The sequence below is a fragment of the Calonectris borealis genome, chromosome 7 (genome assembly GCF_964195595.1).
Source record: "Calonectris borealis chromosome 7, bCalBor7.hap1.2, whole genome shotgun sequence".
Lineage (NCBI taxonomy): Eukaryota > Metazoa > Chordata > Aves > Procellariiformes > Procellariidae > Calonectris > Calonectris borealis.
Window position 1 is genome coordinate 28,607,251 of NC_134318.1, and position 23,068 is coordinate 28,630,318.

Below are 23,068 nucleotides of genomic sequence, written 5' to 3' on the forward strand. Positions count from 1 at the left end.
GTGTCACCGGGGCTGGGTGACGTTCCCCTCGCTGGGCAACCTTTTGCACCTGTGGCTGCGTGGATGCCCGGTCCTTAGCTGGGAAAAGCCGCATCAAGAGCTTTCTGTCCGTGAGGTGGCACCCCATGCTGTGCCCAGTGCATGGACACTTCCCTGAGCCCTCTGGTGACCCTCTGGTGAAAGTCATCTGTGGCTTTCCAGTTAGTTTATGGGGTGCCTGCAGCCTGCACCTCCCTCCCTCTACTGGGTATGATGGCATGGGGACTCTGTGTCCACCGCTGCATGTCCCACACTGCTGCATGGCATGGAGGGGCACGGTGAGAGCCGCATGCACAGATAAGCCCAGGGCGACTTGGTCTGCACCCATGGCAGGGCGAGCGCAGGCACTGCTTTGTGCTGCAAGCACAGGGACCGTCCCGAAGGCCGGGTCAGGCACGGGAGGTGTACGTGAGCAGCTTGACTCATTTCCTTCATTGCAAAGTCCAAGTCTCTCTGGAGCAGAGCGACGGGGCCGAGCTGGCCAGCTCGCCCTCCGCTACGTGCATCTGCTTTATTGCTTTTTCCATTTGCCTTTAGATCTTCTAATCGCTATTTTTTTCCTTCAGGCGTTATCTGAAACTGCACCGGCCTTACCTCCTGCTATCTCCCCCCAGCACCCGTCCTGACCACACAGAGAGCCCTGTGCTTGTCTATCACCCAGCTGAATCTGTCCTGGGGGGTGGTTTGGCCTCTGCTCCCCACAAGGGTGCCCACCCTTTCTGGTCCTTGGGGTGGGATTTCCCAGCACCCCCTTGGAAAGCATTCAGCTCAGTTTTGTCTCTTGCTCTGCCTTTGCTCTCCCCCACCCTGAACCCTCAACCTCCCGAACTGTGACTGCTTTCTGCTCGTCTAGGGGCCACATGTGGAGCGCTCTGTCCCCAGGCTGCCCCCACCACACGGCGTTCCCTGCTTCCTCTTCCCTTGCTGTGCCTCGGGGACACCAGCCCGCACAGGACTGCTGCTGCCTTCAGTTTCTGCTCGCTGGCTTTGCGGGCGCTGCTCCCTCCCTGCTCCCCTCTCTGCTCAGCCTCCAGCCATGGCCTTTTCTTCTCTGCAGAGCTAGCGCTGGAAGGCAGGGAGCTTGACCCTCCTTGTTCTCTGCGTCATGATAGCCACCTGCATCCAAATCCAGCCCTGGCAATGAAAGTCTCCCCCCTAATTACTCCACAGCCTTTGCCAAGGCGTGGGGCTTGCGCCCGGCAGCTCCCCATTCAGCGCTGCCCCAGGGCACCATTCCAGGCCCTGGAGCTGCGGCTCTGAGAGGGGCCTGGGTCCATCCTCCTCCTCCTGAGCACCCTGGGAGGCAGCTGAGAGCAACGTCAGGCAGGGCCAGCAGCTGCTCGGGGAAGAGGTGAGGATGCATTGCAAAATGCCCGCAGTGGCTGCCGCTGACTCTCCTTTCAGGCCAGGCCCCCTCCGCTCACATGAGTGGCAGCTGCCAGAATCCACTTCCCTTGTGTGGGAGGGAAACTCACAGCGCCCCACGGCCACAGCACAAGGCCCACCATAAGGAAGGTCTCATCGATAACCAGCCAGCCTCTAGAGAACTGTTGCAGCGGTTCCACTTCCTCTTTGCCAGACTTTTTTCCACCACAGGGACTTTCTGCAGCCGAGCCCTTGTCTGGGGCAGGCCCTGCTGCGTCTTTACAGCGGTTTGACAAACCACGATCCCTCCAACGGCAGCTCTGCCGCTGCGTGCCCAGGGCAGCAAACACCCGCCGGGGCCTGCCTGGTGCTCGCTGTTGCTGGTTTTCCAGCCAGGAACAAAGCGACAAGTTGCAGCTCTTGGAAAAAAATTCTCCCTTCCTCAACCCTATCTTGGGCCCAGCCACAACTCCCCCAAAAAGACGCCCCAATGGCCTTTGGGGGTTGCTTATGGCACTACGCAGCTGCAGAGAGGATGGGAGCGAAGCCCAGGTAGCTCTCCTTGCTCCCAGTAACATGTGGGCTTGCCTTTGCCAAACCATGCACTGCCTGGGATGGTCCTTCTGGGATGGTCACCTGCCTGCCGGTGCAGCATCCTGCCTCCATGGCTTCATAGTGGTAAAGGGCCAAGCGCCACGGAGGGAATGGGCTGTCCAGGCACAGCTGGATCTCCAAGCCCAGCATGTACCAGCCCTGAGCCACGCTTGACAGTACCGTGGTGAGTTGAGTTTGGCCACTCTTCACCAGAAGCGAAATGAAACTGCCTCCTCCTGAGGGTCTGCATCCTCAAAACATCCACCACCGCCCCAGCACTGCTTTAGGAACCTTTATTTTTCAAAGGAGTCTTCCACACTTCACCCCACTCTCAAGAGGACGAATGCAGGTGAATCTTCCCCATCCCATCCCAGCTCTGCCAGCCTGGCAAGGCAAGAGGCAGCTCCTTCACACCACAGCCCGTGTGCTGGGGCAAGGCCACAGCCGGGGTCTCTCTCCCGGAGGAGGAGGGGGCCAGGCAGTGAGCACCGGAGAGAGGCTGGAACCTGGATCTTCCTGCACAACTGCTCTCAAGTTACACTGACTTTGCAAACAGAGGCACAATATGAGCCAGACAAGCCTGACAAAGCCCCTTTGTGTGCAAAGGGCAAAGGTAGAGGAGATGGGAACAGAGGGCCCAGGCGTCCTGCAGCATAATCTAAGCTTCCACAAAGGAAAGGGAGAGGCAGGGCCAGCCCCAAGCTCGCAGAGGCTGCTGCCAGCTTCTCAGCTCAGAAGAAGAGTTCGGGTACTGTCTGGGATAGAGAGATAAGGGAATTAGGCTGCTCTCTTCAGCTAAGTAGCTGCAATCAGTCACAGCTACAGGATTGATCCCAGAGGAATTGCAGCGAGACAGCACGCAGAGTGTTGCAGCTGCCAGCGTGTGTGCTGGGACCCCCAGTACCATGGAGCTGCGCCACGCTGGCGTTTAGCATCTGACTGAGCCCAGAGCAGCAGGACTCAGTGACCCCACTGCAAGAAACGTGGCCAGTTTCTCACAGGCAGAGCTTGAAGGCAGCACCCGACCCACTGAGCAGGGAATGGGGCGGGGGGAAAGACCGTGTGTGTCCCTGCCCACCACTCCACCACCACTCCTAGAGAATCAGGGAAGGAGAAGTGAAGTTATAAAGGAGCGAAGCAAACCGAAAACAAAGTGCTCTGGGCAGGGAGCAGTTCTGTAGTCCTGTAGTGCAGCCAGCGCTCTCATCTGCAAATGCACCTGGCATTTGCTCCTCCACTGGGGCACACGCAATTGCACTTGCTAGAAATAGCCAGAAAGCCTGCCCTGGCTTCAGATGAGATCCCCCAACCCCAGCCACCCAATGGGCTCTTCAAGATGCTGCTGCAGGGAGGCTTCAGAAAGGAGCAGGCTTCCGTACTGCCAGGCAGGGCAGGATTTCCTGGGATGGATGCGGCTTTCCCCTCCTCGTGCACCCAAGGCTTGGGATCCTGTTGTGCTTCCCCCCTTCACGCAGTGTCACCCTGTACCAGCGTCGAGGGGGAGGAAGTCCTTGCCATGGGTGGCTGAGGGGCATCATCAGCCGCTGCTTTTGAGGGGTTCTTGTGCTCTCGGGGTGGGGTAGGAGGGGGGAAGGTGGGGCTCTGCAAGGCATCCGAGTACATCTCATCCCGGACACAGGGGCGCTGCACAACCCTTTGCAGCAACGGCTTGAGCAAGCCGACAGTCAGCTGGTTCTCCTTGCCGGAGAAGGGCACTGGGTCCTCCTGGGAGCGAGGGAGGTGCTGCAGGACCATGGTGAGGATGTCCGAGGCGGTGAGCTCAGCAGGGCACAGCGGCCACAGCGTGTCCAGATAAGGGTCCAGCTCCCGGTGCTGGGCAAACTCTGCCAGCAGTGTGGTGAATATCTCCTTGTTAAGCAAGGGGCTGAGCTTGGAGAACTTCTCTGCCACCTCCACCACCCGCTGCCACCGCTTCAAGCGAATGAGAAGGTGCAGAGCTTGCAGCACGGCCTTAGGCCTCTTGCTGCAGAGCAGCAGTTCGAGCTCCATCTCATCATCTGCCTCGCTGCGCTTGTTCTTCCTGGCCAGTACTCCCAGCGCTCTCTTGTACAGCGGCACCCGGCCCTCTGGGCCCTCCTTGCTGCTGTATGCCCAAGAGACACTAACGTACTGCTGGGTCAGCTCCACGAAACTGGGCAGCCACTTGGGTTTGAACCTCAGGAAGGAGGTGCAGATGAGCTCAAAGAGCGGGACCACGCCATTCTGACCCACCTCCTCCTGCTGCGGTCCTCCCAGGACCTTCTTCCATACCTCTGGGGTGGCCCTGGCTACTAAGAGGCCGTCCCCATTCTGCTGCAGCTGCAGGCAGCTCCTCATAGCCTTCCAGGCAGCTTTGGGGAAGGAGGCAAAGACAGAGTTCAGGTAGGCCAAGTTGTCTTTGTCCACATCAGAGTGCAGAACGCGGCTGACCTCCTGCTCCACGAGTTCCTCGCAGTAGCTTTCCACCTCGCTCTCTGGGGCACACACCACACAGGTCTTGAGGAGCTCCAGGCTCATGTAGCTCTGCAGCTCCAGGCTCATTGTGCTCAACAGCTTGGCATAAGTGTCTTGGAGGCCTCGGACTGGCTTCTGCTTCTGGTGGAGACTGTGCTGCAGGATGGCAGCCAGGGCCACAGGAGCCTGGAACACACCACCTTTCTTCAATTTCTCCACAGTCAGCTTGGAGCTGCTGAGGCTTCTCCTCTGGTAGTATCTGCAGGCCTCCTCGAACACCATCTCCACCAGGCACGGCTCAGGTCTGCTGCTATCCTCAGGTTTGGAGAAGCTAAAGCTATAGATGCCAGTTTGAGTGAGGAGCTGAATGCTGTCCTCCTCTCCCGGGGACTCCAGGAAATGCACCTCTTTCATGCTCAGGATTTTCTTTTCTAAGAGCCTTCCACTGTTCTGGTCGACGAGGTACAGGACCCCAGCCAGCACGCAGGCCAGGATGCTGCCAAAGGTCTTCAGCTGGACAGGACCTTCTTGGGCCAGGAGGGCCCCCTCCAGGTCAAAGATATGCCTCTGTGTCCCATCTGGCTCCACCATGTTCACAGCACCCTTCGTGCTCACCAGCAGCAGACCCCCACTGTTGGACACAGCGGAGGCGTGAATGTCCAGAGGTGCCAAACCTGAGAGAAGACCCACAGAACCAAGCAGGAGCTTCCTGAAATCTGACTCGCTGCTGGAGCGCAGCACCTTGCTGTGTACGAAGCCTGCAGAGGGGGCTGTGATGGTGAGCTTTGCCTTCTCGGGATGCCAGATGAGGAGGAATTTGGAAGTGGTGGCAAAGCTGGCAGCAGCAGGCACCAGAAAGACATGCTGGGGGGAGGCCAGGACCTGGTACTCAGGGCTGTTGTGCAGGACTATCCTTACAGTGCCCAGCCGCACGCCTTGCTCCCCCACCTCCAGAGCCCGAGTGCAGACACAGAACCTGAAGGCACACTTGCTCATGTCCGAGTGGGCATCCAGGGGAGGCCTCTCCTCACACCACACCAGGCTGGCTCCCTGGCTGCACACAGAGACGATTCGTGCCCGGGCACCCTGGCAGAGCTCCAGCGTCTGCAGCAGCTGCCAGCCCATGGCTACCACGAAGTGCCAGACCTCGGTCCGGCCGTGTTCCCACACAATGGCCAGTACCCAGGAGCCCAACGCCACAGGGCTCTGCAGGAAGAGCAGTCCCACAAGGGCTGGCTGGGGCGGCTGCCAGTTCCTCTCCAGGTCAGCTCCACTGATGCCGTGGCGCTGGAAGGCCACCACCCGGGGCAGGGGGGGCGGCCGGCTCTTCTGCAGGACCAAAAGGTGCTGCCCATCGGGGCTGGACTGGACATGGCTGGGCTCTTCTCCCTGGCACAGCAGCTCCTGCAGCCAGTGGCCTCGGCTGAAGTCACTGAAGTCGGAGACCTGCCGCAGCATCCTGGCTCGCTTCATCTTGGGGCGCCCGCCCTGGTCACCGAGAGCATGCACCAGGGCGAGCAGGGGCACGGAGCTCCTGCTGCCGCGGACTCCCCTCCCAGCACCACCCGCTGCCCCCCGTTCCCCAGGGTCTCTGGAGACCCTCCAACCCCCAGGGACCCCCCGGGGCACCCTCCTCCCCCGGAAAGCCGGTTCCGCGGGCACCAACCCCTCCCGAGGTACCTGCCGCGCCCCCAGCTCCCCGGACAACCACCTCCGCCCGAGGGGACTCCCCGCTGCCCCGCCTCCCCAGGCACCCGCGGGACCCCCCCTCCCGCCGGGACCTCGCGGGGCCTACCTGCCGCGGCGGCTGCCAGCCGGGGACGGGGCGCCCCTCCGCCGGGGCCGGGCCGGTGGCGGCTCGGCTCGGCAGGACGCGGCGCTGCGCAATCACGAGGCGGCGGGCTTCCGGGCGGAGCCGCGCCGCGCCGGCCCGGGCCGCCCCTCTCCTACTTCCGTCGCCGGTGCGGGGAGGGCGGCGGGGCCGCGGCCCGGGGGCGGCCTGCAAGGCCTCGCAGGCGGAGGGGCCATTTTTTACCGGGGGGTGGGAGTGTCAGTCTCCTCAGGGAAAGGCGAGCTCCGTCCGGCCCGGGGAGGAGTCTCCCCGCCGCTGCCCTTGCCCGCCCCGCCCCGCCTGCGGCTACCGCCGGGGACCGGTCCCGGGGCCGCCCGGGGAACCGGCGGGCGGCGAGACCCGGCGCTGACAGCGCCCCCCGCCCACCACCGAGTGCCGGGGCGCTAGGACCGCGCGGCGCGGGCCCCCTCGGAGCGCATGCGCTGCGCGGCCGGCGGCGCCTGCGCATTGGGAAGGGGAACGGCTCACCCGCAGGTAAGTGCTGGGGACCGGGGGGGGGACGCGGCCCCCCCACCCCCGCGGGGCCAGGCCACGCCCCTCGCCGCCCCTCCTGAGCGGCCGCCCCGGCCCGGGCCTGGGGCAGGAGGGCGGCAGCGGCTGCTGGGGCTCTGTTGCCCCGGGGGATCTCCGCGGGGCGGGGGCGCTGTCCGCCGTGAGGGGCCTCGCCGGGCACCGTCTCCCGGCGGTGGCGGGGCCCGCCGACCCTCCCGCCGCTGGCCACGCCGGGTGCCCCGCAGACCCGGCTCTCCGGCGCTGGGGAGCTTCCCCCCGGCCGTTGGGCAGCCGGTGTTGGCGGCACCTTGCCGGGGGGCCCGAGGCGGGGGGCGAAGCCTGCTTCGCCTCAGCCCCTTTCGCGGGCCGGTGTCGGGGCCCCTCGGTGCCCGCCCTGCCCTGCCTGAGGCCTGGCCGCCTCCTGGAAACTTCGGGCGCGCGGGAGTTTTACACAAGTCTGTTGCTTAAGAAGTTGTCGGTCCTCTTCCCGCCCGCCTGCAGTGCTGCTGTTACCAATAATAATGCGTTAGCACCGCCTTGCCCAAGTAAGTGCCTTTGGGTGCCGTGCAGCCAGTGCTGCCTTGCCTGAGGAGACCTCGCAGCAGGCTGGAGTTGCCCAACCCTTTGGCTCTGCTGGTGCAGCTGCCGGAATGCTTTGGATTCAGGATAACTCTTTCTAGAAAAAGAATGAGCAGGGCATATTCTTTTGTCATTGATCATTCTCATTATCTGGTTCACCTCACAGTCCTACAAGCACTTGTCTTGGCAAAGCAAAGGGGAGCAGTAAACAATGGTAAAGGAGTGGGAACTTGTGGTGTTTATTATGCTGAAGGCAGAGGCAGCTTGCTACATAAGCAAGCTTGCAGCCTCAGTCAAAACCCTGTTGTGTATCTCACTGTAAGAAAGTTTGCTCTTAAGCAGAGACTGTAATCTGAATATATGATGAGAGCCAATTCGGGCTGAGCAGGTGGGTGAAATATGCAAAGCAATAAGATAATTTGGATCATTGCGATATGTAGTGATTGCAGTTCACCAGCTGTTTGAGCTCTAGTAGGAAGTGTGACAAAAATTTTTAAGAGGAATTTCAGGAGGGGAGAAAAGGACATCAGTCTGGTTTTCCAATAATAATAGTGTAATTCCCTGTCTGTATCACTTAGGGCATGTTTTGCTGTGTGCAAAGAGACTCTGCAGGCGGGGTGTATACAGTTATTGGCTAGCATGCACAAAAGAAACAGTGAGGCTTTAATGAACTGCTAGGCTAAGCATTCATCTGCTCACCACCCCTGCTAACACACCAGGCAGCCACACAGACATCCTTCAGGAGGGGAAGGGTCAGCTTCTGCTGCTCAAAGTTGCGAAGTTGCTATATTCTGGCTCCCTGGTGGTTTTTATTTGTTTGGTTTAGGATTTATACATTTTTATGTTTGTGTTTTTCCTTCCGAGTGCTTGTGCTACTGATGGTCCATATCTCAAAAATGTTACCTCTCTGCAGCTCTACCTTTCTTATCTTGGCGTGGCTCTACTGTGCAGCGTCTTAGAACAGAGCAGCTTCCTCAGAAGTCGGAGCCAAGGTCATGCAGCTGCGCTGTATTCAGCACGGGCCTTGGATCCACACCGACAGCTGAAGCCATGGGAAAAGGGCAGGGGAAGGTCACAGGGAGAGTGTTTTTCTTCAGAAGGAAGACATCTGAAAAGGTCTCCGAGTGGCATGAGCTTTTAGGTGGGAGTGTAGAGGCAGCGCGGACTATTTAATGGTAAATTAGGTGGGATGGATTCTGAAAGGCTTGAAAAGTGAAAACCCAAAGAGACTTTCTGACACGAGAGAGCTGGGCATTGTAGCCAGGAATATGAAAAGGAAGCGTGATAAAATGAAAAAATTAATTTGGAAAAATGGTGTGAACAGATGGAGGTGACGCTTGTCTAGATGGACTTGACAGGAAGAAGCTTAACTAGTTGATGGTGTGAAGTTGATGGATTGGGTGTTATTTTAACTGGACAGACAGAAATGAAAGGCAATTATGGATGAAGTGTTAAAAATGTAGCTTGGACGTTTTTCTTTTATATCATTGCTAAAGCAGGTGTAGTGGGAGGTAGTCTGTGGCTGTATCTGCATTAGGAAGCTGTTTTTCAAGGGGGGGCGGAACTAAGTCAGTAGTGGTGTAACTTTAGATTGTACTGTGTAGAAGCACATACACCGCTACCGCTCTGAGCGGGACAGAAGGACTTGCTAGTAAAAATGCGTATGCTGGGATTGTGCTGGAGATTATGTTGCTTGGTACTGCAGAAAAAGTTGTAGGATCTATGTGGGTTTTTGTCATCAGCACACTCTCAGAATATATTTCTCGTTATATACTGCATGAAGGCCCCTGGAAATTCTGCCAGAGGGATCCAAGGCTCGTGTGCTGTGAGTGTTAGTTTGCCGTGTTGGTGGGTTGGGCACTTTACAGTTGTAAAGGAAGGTACGGTCTTAACAGTTTTCTTCCCAATGGACAATATACAAATAAGGTTGCAAAGAATGGGTGGAATATAAAAGCAGCGTGGAGGTACCAGCACAGCCTGTAACGGCCATCGCAAGAGTTTGTGGAGAATAAGCTGCAAAAGGGCTTATAGCAGGAATTTGGTCAAGATGGCTCCTAAAGCCTTGACAAAATCTAGCCCAGCGTGTTCCTCCCCTCTCTGTTTTCACTGGTGGTCTGCCAGGCTGCTGCTGGGTGGTCCTGGGGGTTTTAATAGTGGAGCTTGAACTGGGTCAAGGCAGTGTCTATGCATTGGGATTCATAAAATCTTGTGCTGGGTGCAGATTGTCTATTGCTTCTGGTGATGGACGAGTGCTGGAACCTGTGTTTTAACTGCCTGTTGCTCAGGTCCAATATTGACTCTGCAGATTCATCACATGGATTAAGTGCAAGCTTTTCCTGGAACTTCACTGAAGAGTGGCTTATAACACATTGCTTTAGAAGCTAGAGGTTAACTTTTAGGCAGGGGTTTATCCCCCCCTCTTGCATGATTGAGGTAATTTTGGAACACCTTTCCTTTAGCCTTGAGTGATATACCTGCAAAATACCTTGCAAGGAAGTGCATGCGATTGGTGGCGGGGGCAATTACTAGCCTTGAAATACTTAAATAGGTGAGTCCAATCTTAGTAGCAGTGGCAGGTCAAGGGATATTGGATTCTAAAAGCAAAAGTATCTCAGTTCTTATTCAGAGTCTTTATAAATATTAATTGAGGTCCAGGGCTTTGGCATTAACAAACTAATATAGATCACATCATTTGCACTACCTTTTTCAGACACGGGTTTGCCAAGTCAGTCAAGATGTGAAAATACCATTTTATGTCATCTGTTTGCTTTCTTTTTATTTAGCCAAGAAGTGTTACGGTATATTTTTTTGAGGGGTCCACACTGAAAAAAATACACTTATTCATGTTTGGTTGTATATGGGGGTTGTGTATATGCATCTGTAATCTTGAAAACTTTCAGGTTTGTTAGCTTAAGCAATTAAATGCAAAATGCAGTGCTTGATGGGCTGCATGCAAGATTACAGAAGCTACAAGTTTTGGATCCTGATGTCATTATAGTGTAGATGTGCATTAGTGTTATGTGCTCTGCAGTAGTATTTTTGCAATTATAAAATGATCTATAGAATAATAAGAAGTCTATACAGGAGCTGAGTGACAGTGTGGAGCAGCCACAGTTTTCAATGTGCACAAGTCTGAGTAAACCTCAGACTCAAAATGTCACATTCTTTTTTCCTGTGGGTATTCTAATGAAAAACTAACAGAGATGTGTTCATCAGAATGTCACATGTTTGGTTGGAATCTCTGCTATGAGTTCTGGAATGAAATGGAAAAGAGGTGGATGGTTGGATGTACTCATCCCTTTCTTCCTGACTGGATCAGCTGATCCCGGGGTTGATGATAGATAAAGCAAGAGTCTGCCTGAACTTCTGTCTGCCATGGCTTTTATCTTCTTGCCTTTGAGCTGGCAAGACTTGTGCTCTGTCGAGGTTTCTTTTTGTTCCAGATGAAGCAGCTTGGATCTTCCGCTGCACACCAGAGTACTTGCTGCTCTAAAAATCCACGTGCACGTGCTTCTCTTGGCCCTGAGGGGTCGTTCTCCTGTGCGGTCAGTGACTACAGCAGGATTCACTTAGCAGCATGTGTTAATGGGACTGACCTATTGACAGAATAAATTATCCTTTTGAACCTAAAATGTGGAAAATGCACTGATGCTTTTTAAATGTGATGCGTTTAAAGGATAATTAACTATATTCAGAATCATTGTTTTCATAAGCTGTCATGGTGTCCTGATAATTTGACACCTCTACAACTTACTTATAAATGTTTTGTGCATTTAACTGTTGTTTTCTGCAGCTGCCTAGAAGGTCCCCATTAGCAAAATGCAGTTTCCTTTTTCTGTCTTTATGACATCTAGAAAATGTAATTGCGTGAAGTGAAAAGAAAAAGCGATTTGTACAGCCTGCTCATCATAGGTCGTGGAACAAGCACAGCGTAATAAAGCGTTGACATGAAAGGCGACTTTTACTTTTCTCCTCTTGCTCCTCCATATGCTCATTTGTAGAATAGCAAATTATAAACAAGAACATTATTTAATCCTTGCCTCTAGCAGTCTTTGTATGTGCTCTGTGCAGCTTTGGTTGAGAGAATATGAATCCCAAGTCTCCTTTTGACAGAGACTAGAATTTTCACATGATCATGCAATCCCTCTGGTGCTTATCCAACATCAAGCCTTTGCATGTCTTGTGGCATTTAGATTTTTCTGTCTTTCTGGAAATGTAGGAAAAGTGTTAAAATGCGGCTTTCAAAGTCCAGGGACTAAGCAGAGCGTATTGATCCCTTCCCACTCACGTACACATTTGCTGTGAGAATGCTGACCTAGAAGCACTGAGAGTTTATTAGTTTTGACATTGTGATTCGTTAGCTGTAATTCAATTAGAAGCATGCTGATGGATGTGTTTGTATGCTGGGGCTGGCAGCTGCTTTAGGTTCAGAAACTTACAGTTCTAGTTGGGAAATTGTTTTGTGCAATCTTGGGTAAGATTTGTATTGCTAGGCTAAAAGTGACATCGTTCTTGATTTGGTTTTTAATAGATTTCTCTCTGTTTCCAATTATGTTTCTAATTAGAATAATGTCTTATTTCCCATGACAGTTTAAAAATAATGCAAAGTCTGTAAAAGAGAAGCTATCAAGATGATTGAATAATGTTTTCTTTTTCATTTGTTAGACTGAAACCTTTTTCCATCTTAATTGGATATATAGACCTACTAGGCTACAGGAATAATTTTGGTATTTACAGAAGGTTGTGGTGCAGTAGGTGCTAAGCTTTCTTCTGTCAGTGTGTCTTGGGGCTGTTTCCACTCTCACTCCAGCACATGCACCAGCCCTTACCAGCCAGCTGTGCATATTCTCTTTCTAGTGGGAAGATAGAACACCTCTCTGCCTTTCTATATAAACCTCAGCTTTTCAGGTGTGAGATCTGCTGCTCTCTGTCCTACCCTCTGCTTTCCCATCCAGGCAAAGCTCCTTCCCTTCACACCTGGGGTAGAGTCTTTTGCAGCAGCATTGTTTCTCCAGGCCCAAAGATGCTTTCCTGCCACTTAGAACTGAGATTTAGGGCTCAAGGGATGGATATCTGAATAACCAACTCTGGGAGCCTGAGAGTCCTAGTTGAGAACATAACTGTAGTTTAAGACAATCAAAAGCTGTCTGCAGTGGAAAGAATGTAGAAGAGATCTGGAACTGGCCTTCAGTAGTTGCTGGAACTTGCTCTTTGAGGGAAAAACAGATCTAAATGTGCTATGGTTGTGGAAGGGGTTCAGGCAGTCTGGGATGGAGGCTAAATCCAAAGCTGTCTCCGTGGCTGCCAGCTCAGAAAGCTCTGGGGTCTTAGATGCTGACTGCAGTGAACTTACCTCTCTATGCATAATTTAGCATGGCTGAGTGCAGCTACCACAAGAGCCTGCCCATGTTTTTCTGGAGCATGACTTAAGCCTCTGCCTGAGGTATGCTGCTGCCGTGTGTGTAATTACCTTTGGAGGTATGGGAGAAAGGTTGGGAGCTCAGGGATATGAGAAGGGATGGCGTTCTCTTTCTGCTAAGTACCTCTGACAGTGCTAACAGGATGTTAGAACACTGCTAAAGCTGTGATGCTTGCCAGAAAAATCTGTGATTGCAGATAAATACATATTTGCGAGGTCAAAGTGGTGATGTGTTCTGTAGCATCAGACATGAGGTTGAGAGTATATGGCAAGTCATGCATTCTGACTCTCAGCCCCTGGAATGGGTTGACTGTCACAGAGGATTCAGGACTACAGCTATCGCTATTACTTTTTGTAACAGCTCATTTTGTAATAATGATACTTCCTTTTTTTTTTAATAGGAAAACCAGTAAGCATGAGACACCAATTAATTATAATAAAAACCTGTTTGTGTTTCTAGAAAACCCTTTGCTGTCAAATCGATCAGGAAATTCATCTGGTTTAAAAAAAAATCCCTGCAAAGCTGCTCCGCTGTGTTCCTCCATCCTCCTCCCAAAACTAAACCACATGTGATGCTTTTGAGGCTGGGGTTCTTCTCTGGCTTGATTTGCAGAGCAGCTGGCACAGCTGAGGGTTGCCAAGGTACAGAGGAAGGGATGAGCAAGGGTGGCAGGAGTGCTTTAGGGAGGCTTTGCAGCCAAATGTTTCCTAGTGTTGGACGCCACCTCAGAGTGCAAAAGCAGAATTTGAAGTGCATTGGTAGGCAGCAAATTAAACAGATAAGAGAAGACTTTTCCAAACCGTTTCAGGAGCTTTTTGTCACAAGATGTCCTTGAGGCTTGACCAGTGTCAAAAAGGACTGCGTATACATTTGATAACAAGTATCACCGTTCATGCAATGAGATTAAAAAATACATACTTTTCTAGATGTAAACTGCATTGGTCTGGATCATGAATCAGTTTCTAGCAGAGAAGAATTAAGCAAATTTATCCGTAAGGAGCTCATTCTGTATCTGCCTGTGTCTGGACTTTTGCATCTTTCTTTGAAATGGGATATAGGACTAGATGGGACCTTTGATCTGATTTCTTATCTGGTATAGTTATCAAAGCCCCTACTTTCAGCTTGTGAAAGACTGTTAGTATTTCAGTGCAGTGAAAAAGTCTTTCATGATTGAGGAGGCCAGATATGCCTTGAAGAAAAGTTCAAGTTTCCTTAGCCTTTTTTGTCTATTCTTACCTTCAGGTTATACAGCATGGCCCAAACAGAGAAGAAAGGTGGGCTGCTCCGGAAATCTTCAGCCTCCAAGAAGCCATTGAAGGAGAAAGTTGTGTTGATGTATGATGAGATTTTTACGGTAAGGCCTTGTGGACCTCTTCCTTCTAAAGTGTTGTGTTAAATTGTCTTTGTTTAGTTTCTGCTGAGGGCTCTGCATGGTAGATTCTTTTCCCAAGGTAAGGACTGCACAGTGTAGGCACATGCTTCAGGCCCTCCTACTGTCATGCAGGGCTCTGTATTCTGCTCTCTTCCTTAATGTCACCTTGTCCTGTTGTCTCTCAGGACCATTTGTGATCTACGGGAAATCACGGCTTTTTAAGTATTTCTCAAAAAATAATCCAGAAAATAAACAGAGGCATCCCAATTGAGAGCTGCTTCTGTTTGTCCTTCTGTTTCTGGGAATCTGTGTAGACAGAATTCTATACAGTGAGACCACTTGATCATCCAGAGGGATGACGCTGACTCTGACCTACTCATGGTAATGATTTGCTTTAAATTCTGCCTGAATGGTTTCTTCTTGTTTGCTCTCATGGCTGTTCCTTTTCCTTTCAGACAGAGGACCCCAGTAAATGCAACCCTAGGTTTTGGGAGGAGCTGTTTCTCATGAAGGTAACAGGAATTGAACATCCCCTGATTTGCTGCTGCTGTTCTGCCTACGAAGTGGCAGACTGTCAGTGCAAGGACTTGCGTATCTAAGGTGTCAGCGCTTGTGTAACATGCATGAACTGCTTCTTAACCTGACAGGTCAACTTGGAATATCTAGAAGGCAAGCTGGAGGCTCTGGATGGGGAAGAGTTAATGAAGATAAAAGATAACATCAACTGCTTGTTTCAGCACTGCATCCAGGCACTGGGTGAGGAGCACCCAATCAGAGTGGTCAATGCATTACAGGTACCACACTGAGAGACAGGGAATATTCTCTCTTGCTTCTGATGAGGCAATGTATTTGCTGCTGGTATCAAACATCTTGTGCTCATTTCTTTACTTCTGAGGAGAAGTGATGTCTACAGAGCAGTTGCTACTTATTGTCTGTGGAGGTTACAAACATTCGTAGTCTCTCTCGTCTTTGAAGAACAATAGTTTGTTTCAGAATTCAAGAGGATCTGGTGATGCAGGATGAAGCAGATGGCAATGGGGGGCACAAGAGAGGCTTGTTCACACTGTAGGCTGTCAGTTTGGGGGCTCAAGAGTACTCTGTGTAGCTTTGTCTGTATTCTACTTTCTCTTGTTCTCGTTCATTTCAGCCTCCTTCTTGAATTTCCGTATGGGTTGAAAATGAAATAAAGCTCTGGAGAAGTTAGTGTGAAATTTATACAGGGGACTCTCCCTGCTGGACACTTCCTAACTGGAAGCTGTGAAGAATTGTCACCCAGAATTAATAGCCATTTTCCTGCAGGTTGCTCCTTACCAAAGCTATGCTGCCCCACGTCTTGTGCGGGAGACTCCCCTCCTCAGCCTTGATGTTTGATGTTATTAGTTCACAAGCTGATTCTTAGAATTTGGTGAATGCATTTGTCTCAGCTTCTCTCAGCTGTAGGAATACAGGATATGAATTTCAGGTTTGGAGAAGTCACCTGTAGGGGACATTGGACAGGCGGTAAGCTGGGAAAAGTTGATTTAAAACAGAATATGTACACCTCTGACATACAATCTCCTGTTTTATTATTATTTTTAGAATTAGTTTGAAAAGATGCTATTAAATATTGTAGTTATAACTATATAGACAGTCTAGCCCAGCCCTGAATTCCCAAACTTGTATTCAGGCTCTTCGCAAAAGTTAGGCCAGGGCTCAAGTCTAGAATCCTGCTGTGTGAGTGTAAATAGGAATCAGGTAACACATCCCGAGCTTGAGCTGGGAGAACGTTCACTTAATCAGACTGCGTTCACGTGGAAAGTGATCCTGAAGCCAAAACTTATTTAAGCAATCTTTTCTTGAGAATGACCATGGTTACCGAAGGTTTGTTTAGCCCAGTATCCTGTCTCTGACAGTAGCGAAAAAAAGGATGTCTTCCTTACCCTTCTGCTTCTGTATGGTTCTAGAGGTCTGCTGATTCCTTGAGGTCTGCTTGTTTCCAGCTTTACATCTTCTGAAACGAATTACTTCTCAGAAGTCATTTTAAGCTGGAGTCTAAAACTTCAGCGGTTATATTCCTGCTCATTCCCCTCTTCACAGACCTGAAAGGTGCCTGATGACAAAAGTCACCACAGCATTTCCCTCTCTTGGGGCAAATGAGACATTTGCTGTCCATAAATTTTCCAGAGTGTCTGCTGGAAGCATAGTGTGCTGATACCTATGTGTTGCCAGTGATCTCCAAGAACTTGGTATGAATCAGTAATCCAGTGCCTGCAACAAGAAACGTGAAGGAGGTTACGTTTAGTGGAAGGTTTTTAGAGCCCCTGTGGTAGTTAGGAAAACTTAAGCTACCTAATAGCCTTGGAGACTTCTTTTCCTGTTTGTTTTTTGTTTTTTTTGTTTGGTTGGGTTTTTTTTTTGACAAAGAGACAGTTTATTGGTCAGACTTAGTATAGCAGTGTGGTAACCAAACAGAAATTTGTGCTCTCTATAGCAAAAACACCTGCTGTATGGACAGGCATAATGTGATTGTATGGATGTTGTATGTTTGGGCATGCTTGAAATAAGAAATCAATCTGGAAGGTGTTAAGGCATGTCTATCCATATATTGGACACTGCTGCTACCTTGCAGTTTCCTGATCAATATTTTTGGCCTTAAAGCTGCACTTAGCTTTTTTCCAAAGATAGTGGTCCTGTCTGGTACAAACTGGGTCTGGACAGAAGAAGCAGTAAGATTACCTTTTCTCAGAGTGCTGTGAAATGAAGGGGTGAACAAACAGGAAAAATGTGGACAAGTATATTCTTCTCTAATTTTTTTGAGTTTTCAGCATCCAAGATCCTCCTTAGAAACAACAGAGGTGGAGGAGAGGTCAGACAAAATGTGTGGCTTCCAGGCTGGTGGTATTCATTTAAATATCTGTGCTTTGCCAGTGCTAGGAGAGGGTCTTAGGGCAGGTTTTGCTATTGAGTTGTAGGTGTTGCCTTACATCTTACCCTCTGATTTTTCCCTTTGCAGACTTTGTGTGCGTTGATTCGGGGTGTCCATCAGAAGAACAAATCCACTTCTGGGTTTGACATCATCAACATGCTTGTGGGTTTTGATAAGGCAGAGCTATGTATGAAGGTGAGGCCATGGCAATATGGAGAAATAGTTTGCACAGCAGCCATGTTGCAGGGGCAGTGATTTATAGACAGGTGTGTCTACCAAGGTGCAGCTTTTGGGGGAAATATTCCAGCCACTTATTAAAAACAGCTGTCCTGAAGTTCTTTACCTGCTAGTGGCACAAAGACACTGGGGGTCCCCTTGTTTGTTAGTAATATAACAGAGCACTTTTCTTTCTTTTCCTTTAATTCCATGCTGTGCAGTCACTATGGTTAAGAAATCTGAAGGCCAGAAAAGGCTGTCACAGGCCATTAGTACCTAGTATTGAACCTCATACTTTGTGCTTAATTTTTAGCTGATAGGCATATCCTGTGTTCTCACGTTTCCATCAGCACATGTACCGTTTTAAATTTATTTGATGCTCTTCACTGTAAAGATGATGAGTTTTGGAAAATGACAAAGTAATCAGTGATAAAGCTGAATTCCTGTTGTATCTTTCATCTCTCTACAAATAGTAGTACATTTTGGGAAAATATTAAGTAGTAACTTGCCTATCAGAACTACATTTTTCCTTTAAGAATAACTATATTACCTGTAACTTAGTATTTGGAAAACAATTATTTATGGATATCTGTCAAACAGCTATATAGTATCTATTTTTAATCATAATTAATATATGTACTATTAAATTGGAGGTGTGCTGCTTACAAAAAAATCTCATGGTGCCTATAAGTAAAATGGAGTATTGAAAAAAGAAAGCACTGCTATTACTGTCTTGCAAACAAAAAGGAAGATCATATTTGTAGAGCTCAGAATTACTTTGTGAATAAAATCTATTGTTACATGTATTCAAAAATCTCTCACACATCTAGGGAAAACTCTTGGAAAATGATCATGATGTTATGCCTGTAGTTATTAAAAGGTACTTATCACAAAACAATGTTGAGAACCAATAGTGTGAATATGGTCTGTGTAACAGCATTAATGGCTCAATTATTGGTTCTGGATTAACATGGCTTTATATTGGTGCTCTTGTATTTGAATCTCCCAAAAAGCTTTTTGTAAGAAGCATTTCAAATAATTTTAAATATTACTTTTAAATAACGTGATTATTCTTCTTTAGAATCTGATGGAGAGCTTGGACTCGCTCCTCTGTGCAGAAGGTTCTGAAAGCCTCAAAAGCTTGTGTCTGAAGCTACTTCTCTGCTTGGTGACGGTAAATAAATACCAGCTGTACAATAACTTAAAGGCTTATATGAGCCACATCTCGAGGGATGGAACTGTCGCAAAACTTGAGCAGAGTGCTGCAGCGTGAAGCTTAAGAAGGGGAAAGAAATTGTGAATGAGAACAAGGTCAGCCCAGAATATGCATCATTGCTCTAACCACAATGCCAATACAGACTAGCAGACTGTTTTCACCTCATAAGATAGGTGCCGACTGGGGCAAAAGGGGAGAGACACAGGAAGAAGTGTCAGTTGGATTCACAGGGGTTTTTTAGGGAAAAAGATTTTTAATAAGTCTCAGATGAATGGGAAGGGAGCAGAGGAGAGGGGCTGAGGAAAAGACAGGAAGTGTGGAGCAGACAAGAGTGGAGAGGATGTGAAGAATGAGGAAGCCGGAACAAATGGCCACTCATCATCTCTTGGAGATGGTCAACTGTGAACTATCTGGGCTGTGATAAGAGGTAATTGAGTGTGGGGGAGGTCTTCACTGCCCTGTTCATGATGGAAAAGTGCTCAGTGGAGCATATGTGCCCTGTTTTTTTTTTTTTCATTCTCTGTGTAGCAGCCTGCTTCAGCTGTCGATGGCTGTTGTCATGCAGCTGTGTAAAATATCAGTCTGTAGAGGAAAGGGAGAGCTCTTGGTACGTGGGTCATGCTTCTTGCCAGAGAGAGGGGTGGGAGGCAGGACAGATTTCTTTTACTTCATGTCTAGCTCTGCTGCTAGTCACACCTTGACTGGCTAAGTGTGAGATTCTGGATAAATGTGTCCATCTGGTAGTAGAACTCTTCTGTTCCCGGTGTGTGCCAGAGGCAGCTACAGCATCATGGGAGGCTTCGGGTGAGATTTTAAAACTTGTGTTTGTACTCAGGTGACAGATAACATTAGCCAGAACACCATCCTGGAGTATGTGATGATAAACAGCATATTTGAAGCTATTTTACAGGTAAGGGTTCTTCCTTCTACTGCTGGGGCGCTTCTTCCATAGTGACAGCTTTCAGCGATATATTTGCTTTTCAGGTTTTTCAGTGCAGCGTAGCTGACTGGCACCGTGTCTTGCTTCCATTCATAGCTCAGTCATAGATTTTTTTTTTTTTTTAATGCTGTCTTCTCCTTACTCTAGTCTGCTGTTTTTAGTTACTACTGAGTATTTCAAGTATTTTCACTTGAGACATTTGTGCATAGGTAGAAGCTGAACAGATTTCTGGACTAATTTCACAGAGAATTCCTGTATCAGAGCAACTTTTTTCAAAAGGCAGTCTGGATACATTGGGTTTTTTTCTGCTTTTTGATAAATTATACTTTTTAGAAGTGGGACTGGGCTTGGGGAAACCCAGAAAACTTGCACAGATAATGTTGGTGATGCACTGAGATACTGTCCAGTGCTGTTGAGAAATGTATTTGCCCTTTATGCCCAGAAAGCCTATGTACATCCTCTCTGTGATAAATAAGCTTCTCTGTGTGCAGAACTTCTTGGAAGCACTGACACTCCCTCAACTCCCTCAAATATCTTCTTTCAGTTAGGACGTAATTTGCTCTTACACATACATTTCACAGCTACACACTGTCTGAGAGTCACTGCAAGCTTCCTGAAGCAGGCCTGAACAGAACAGTGTGATTATTTATTCCAGATCCTGTCCAGCCCACTTAGTCGCAGGGAGCATGGCTATGATGCTGTTGTCCTTCTTGCCTTGCTGGTCAACTACAGAAAGTATGAGGTAGGTATTCTTCTGGGTAACAGAAACATCACTTCTCTCTACTTTATTAATTTACACTGGCCTCTAGATTATTAAGGCAGCCTACAGTACAGTTTTTAGCAGTACACACAACATTTATCAGAGTATCAGCATAGAGCTGCAGAAGTTTTACAAGGTAGTCATATTATGCTAACTGTATCTATCTCTGACATATGTGTATAATCAAACGTATGATATTCAGACAGCTCATTTTGTGCAAGCATGAAAGAAACTACCTAGGGGATTTGCATTTCCTTCATGACAGTATTCTGAGGAATGTCCTTTTGGAAGAGTTACTGTTGTGCCGAACTTGCATGTTTGCCACTGTGCGTGTGCCTGTGTGGTTATAATAATCTCCAAAGTAAAGTGAGCTGTCAGTCATCTTGGGCTTCAGACTGAATTTGTGATTCAGAACCTGACTAGCAGACTGAAAGAGCACAGATCCCCAGAAGAGATGCTGAAGCTGTGACCAAAGAATGAACTGAAACATCACAGCTATTACTTCCAAGAGAAGTCTGTTTCTATCTCTTTCACTGATTCCTCTCTGAGAAACGTTATTCATCATCTTCCTTTTTCTAAACTGGTTGTGCTACTTTGTGGTGTATTCCCATTTTTTTCTGTTATTTATTACCTTGAAAAAGAAAGATTTCAAATGTCAAAAGACCACCTAATGTTGGCTTTTCTTTGCATGAGGTATGATGCTTTAATGATCAATCTTATTTTTTTTCCATAATTAGGAATATGTTAATATACTTAGATTGGCAAAAAATGGGAAAGTGCTGGAATACCCACTCCTCAACAGAATTATTGGGAGGGGACATGCTCCAAAACCTACCTGGTTTTATCATAGATCTTGTTTTGAATTATGAATAGAGCTAGAGAATAGGCAAAGACAGGAGCTACACTTAGTGTCAAAGTAATCCCTGTTAATTTCTCATTCCTGTGAATGTTGTCAGAATCATGAATTACAGATTCTGTTCAGCAATCTGTGCCGTGGCAGCATGGAACAGGAGCATGGAGTTTGGTTTCAGTATATGGCCATGAGGGAAAATGATATGGGTAGGGTCACTGATGAGGGCAGACTGGAAGGACCAGAAGTCTCATTGCAACATTCAGGTCAAATGGTGGAGAGGTGTGTAGTCCCATCCCTGAGCTATGGATCCCTGTGTACTATAGTTTATGTCTTTAGCGAGGTGGAGTGCTGTGAGTACATAAGGCTTGTCCTGTGCTCTTTGCAGTAACTTTCTGTAGAGTATTGAGTTGAGGTTGAGTGCTTTGGAAAGCATTGTCCTAGATGTCTTCAAACTGGGCACCCAGAAGAAATTGGACTGATGGTTAAAAAGTACAATCCAACCTGAGGCAGACGTGTAGCAAGGGAAATTTCAGCTCGAGTAGTTCATCTGGCAAGGTTGAAAGCAACTTGAAGAAAGGTTTTATACGATGGCTGCCTGACACTGCCCTTTGTAAGCAGCGCTACAAGCAAAGCCTGTAGTAATGCAGTCATAATCTTTGTCCTTAAGTAGAGTAGCTGCTTTCATTTGCTATTCTTTGGCTCTTAGAGTCAGTTTGGTGGTTGCCAGTGTATTGTAGCATATTTTCATGCCTCAAATCCTTTGGAGTTCTCTTTTTGGTTAACTGCAGTTGATAGGTTCTCTTTTGTTCTGAACTTCACTGGTTGCTAAATTGTGTTTCCAGCTGCTTTAGAAAATTTAATTGGGCTGAAAATTCATTAGTTGACTATGATTTTGTGTCTGTCTTTAATGTGAATACCAGTGTGTTTTGCATCAGGATGCTCTTTCATATTTTTGGGAATTTGGTAGTTTCCTCTCAAATTCCCTGGGGAATATTTGTCCACGTTTTCACTACCAGCGTAGCTGAGATCTTGGCTTGCTCATTAACTTCTGTTCTAGGAGTAAAAATGATTTACATGTCTTTACATGGAACCTTTGAAGGGATGTCCCTATTCTGAAACCTAATAATTTTCAAAAGTTGTTCCAAGTATATACTTATTCAAGTCATCAGCTGTATTTTATGTTTTAATCCTAGTTCTGATTTTGGAGAAAATATTTTTACCTTGGTACTATGTGAAAGAAACATAAAAGAGTAACTAAATAATTGACTATATCAGGAAAATGGTGAAGCTAAGGCTTCACAACAAAAGGCTGCCAAACAGAAAATGCTGTGAGGAAGAATATTTATTTGATCACTTTCTTAGTGTTTTAAGGGATGGCTGCTAGAATAGCCAAGTAGTGACTTTTAAACAGATTCCTTGATAACACCTAGGTGGAAATTTCTTTGCCTCATGTTCAACCTGCTAGAATTGCATATTGTGTCTTTTGCTAGGCAGAGCTGAAAGAAATTAGTCAAAACGTCAGTTTTTTCCCTTTGTGTGCTTGTCCAGCAGCATATAGTGTATCTGACAGCCCCTCATGTCCGGTTGCGTGGACTTGCCTCTCCTTGATATAGTCAACTACAGGTGATGAAGAGACACTTACCAGCATTGAAGAGCCGAAAAATTAATCTTTTTCTTTTTTTTTTTTTTTTTTTTAAAAAAAAAGGTCTCACACAACTGAAGTTATTTTAAATGAATCTCTTTAACAAAAAGAGTAATTTTTTAAGCTCCAATTCCCTGCAAGATGGCCTGCCTGCAGAGGAGATGGCCTCATCAGGGCTGCCAGCAAAGCTGCTGAATCATCCCTAATGAGTGTTCAGGGAAAAGTCTTGCGAGGGATAATCGAGTGGACTCTGGCCTTCGTTTGTGTTACAGATGCGAAGATAACTTAAGCACCTAACTAGAGGATTATACATGGTTAGCTTGGTTTTTTTCTACTTACTTTTCCTACCAAAAAAATAGTTTCCCATAG

The 23,068-nt window shown here is 48.3% G+C and overlaps 2 protein-coding genes across 17 annotated transcripts in view; one reads left to right on the plus strand and one right to left on the minus strand.

Moving 5' to 3' along the window:
* Positions 1-2,275: 2,275 nt before the first annotated feature.
* Positions 2,276-6,348, minus strand: HPS6 (HPS6 biogenesis of lysosomal organelles complex 2 subunit 3). The gene is made up of 2 exons (XM_075154860.1): positions 6,248-6,348; positions 2,276-5,940 (listed from the first exon to the last, which is right to left on the minus strand). Exon 2 carries the CDS (start codon positions 5,923-5,925, stop codon positions 3,466-3,468), a length of 2,460 nt encoding a protein of 819 aa, XP_075010961.1. The 5' UTR covers positions 5,926-5,940; positions 6,248-6,348; the 3' UTR covers positions 2,276-3,465.
* Positions 6,349-6,675: 327 nt separating this feature from the next.
* Positions 6,676-23,068, plus strand: part of ARMH3 (armadillo like helical domain containing 3) — a 135,076-nt gene continuing 118,683 nt past the window's right edge. For 6 of the 16 annotated variants that reach the window (XR_012674326.1, XR_012674325.1, XR_012674327.1 and 3 more), the window contains exons 1-8: positions 6,677-6,778; positions 14,038-14,149; positions 14,623-14,679; positions 14,815-14,961; positions 17,160-17,267; positions 18,370-18,462; positions 19,340-19,414; positions 20,100-20,186. Coding sequence is in view for 8 of the 16 variants with exons in the window: in XM_075154864.1 (XP_075010965.1) it covers positions 14,048-14,149; positions 14,623-14,679; positions 14,815-14,961; positions 17,160-17,267; positions 18,370-18,462; positions 19,340-19,414; positions 20,100-20,186 (669 nt within the window). In the remaining 8 variants the exon portion in view is untranslated. Of the gene's footprint in view, positions 6,779-7,154; positions 7,342-14,037; positions 14,150-14,622; positions 14,680-14,814; positions 14,962-16,284; positions 16,393-17,159; positions 17,268-18,369; positions 18,463-19,339; positions 19,415-20,099; positions 20,187-23,068 lie in introns of those variants that run through there. The other 10 variants (XR_012674323.1, XR_012674330.1, XR_012674328.1 and 7 more) reach the window with 5 other exon arrangements.

What these genes read in the sequence shown, in the direction of transcription:
- HPS6 (XM_075154860.1), bottom strand. Translation starts at nt 5,925, where the DNA reads ATGAAGCGAGCCAGGATGCTGCGGCAGGTCTCCGACTTCAGTGACTTC.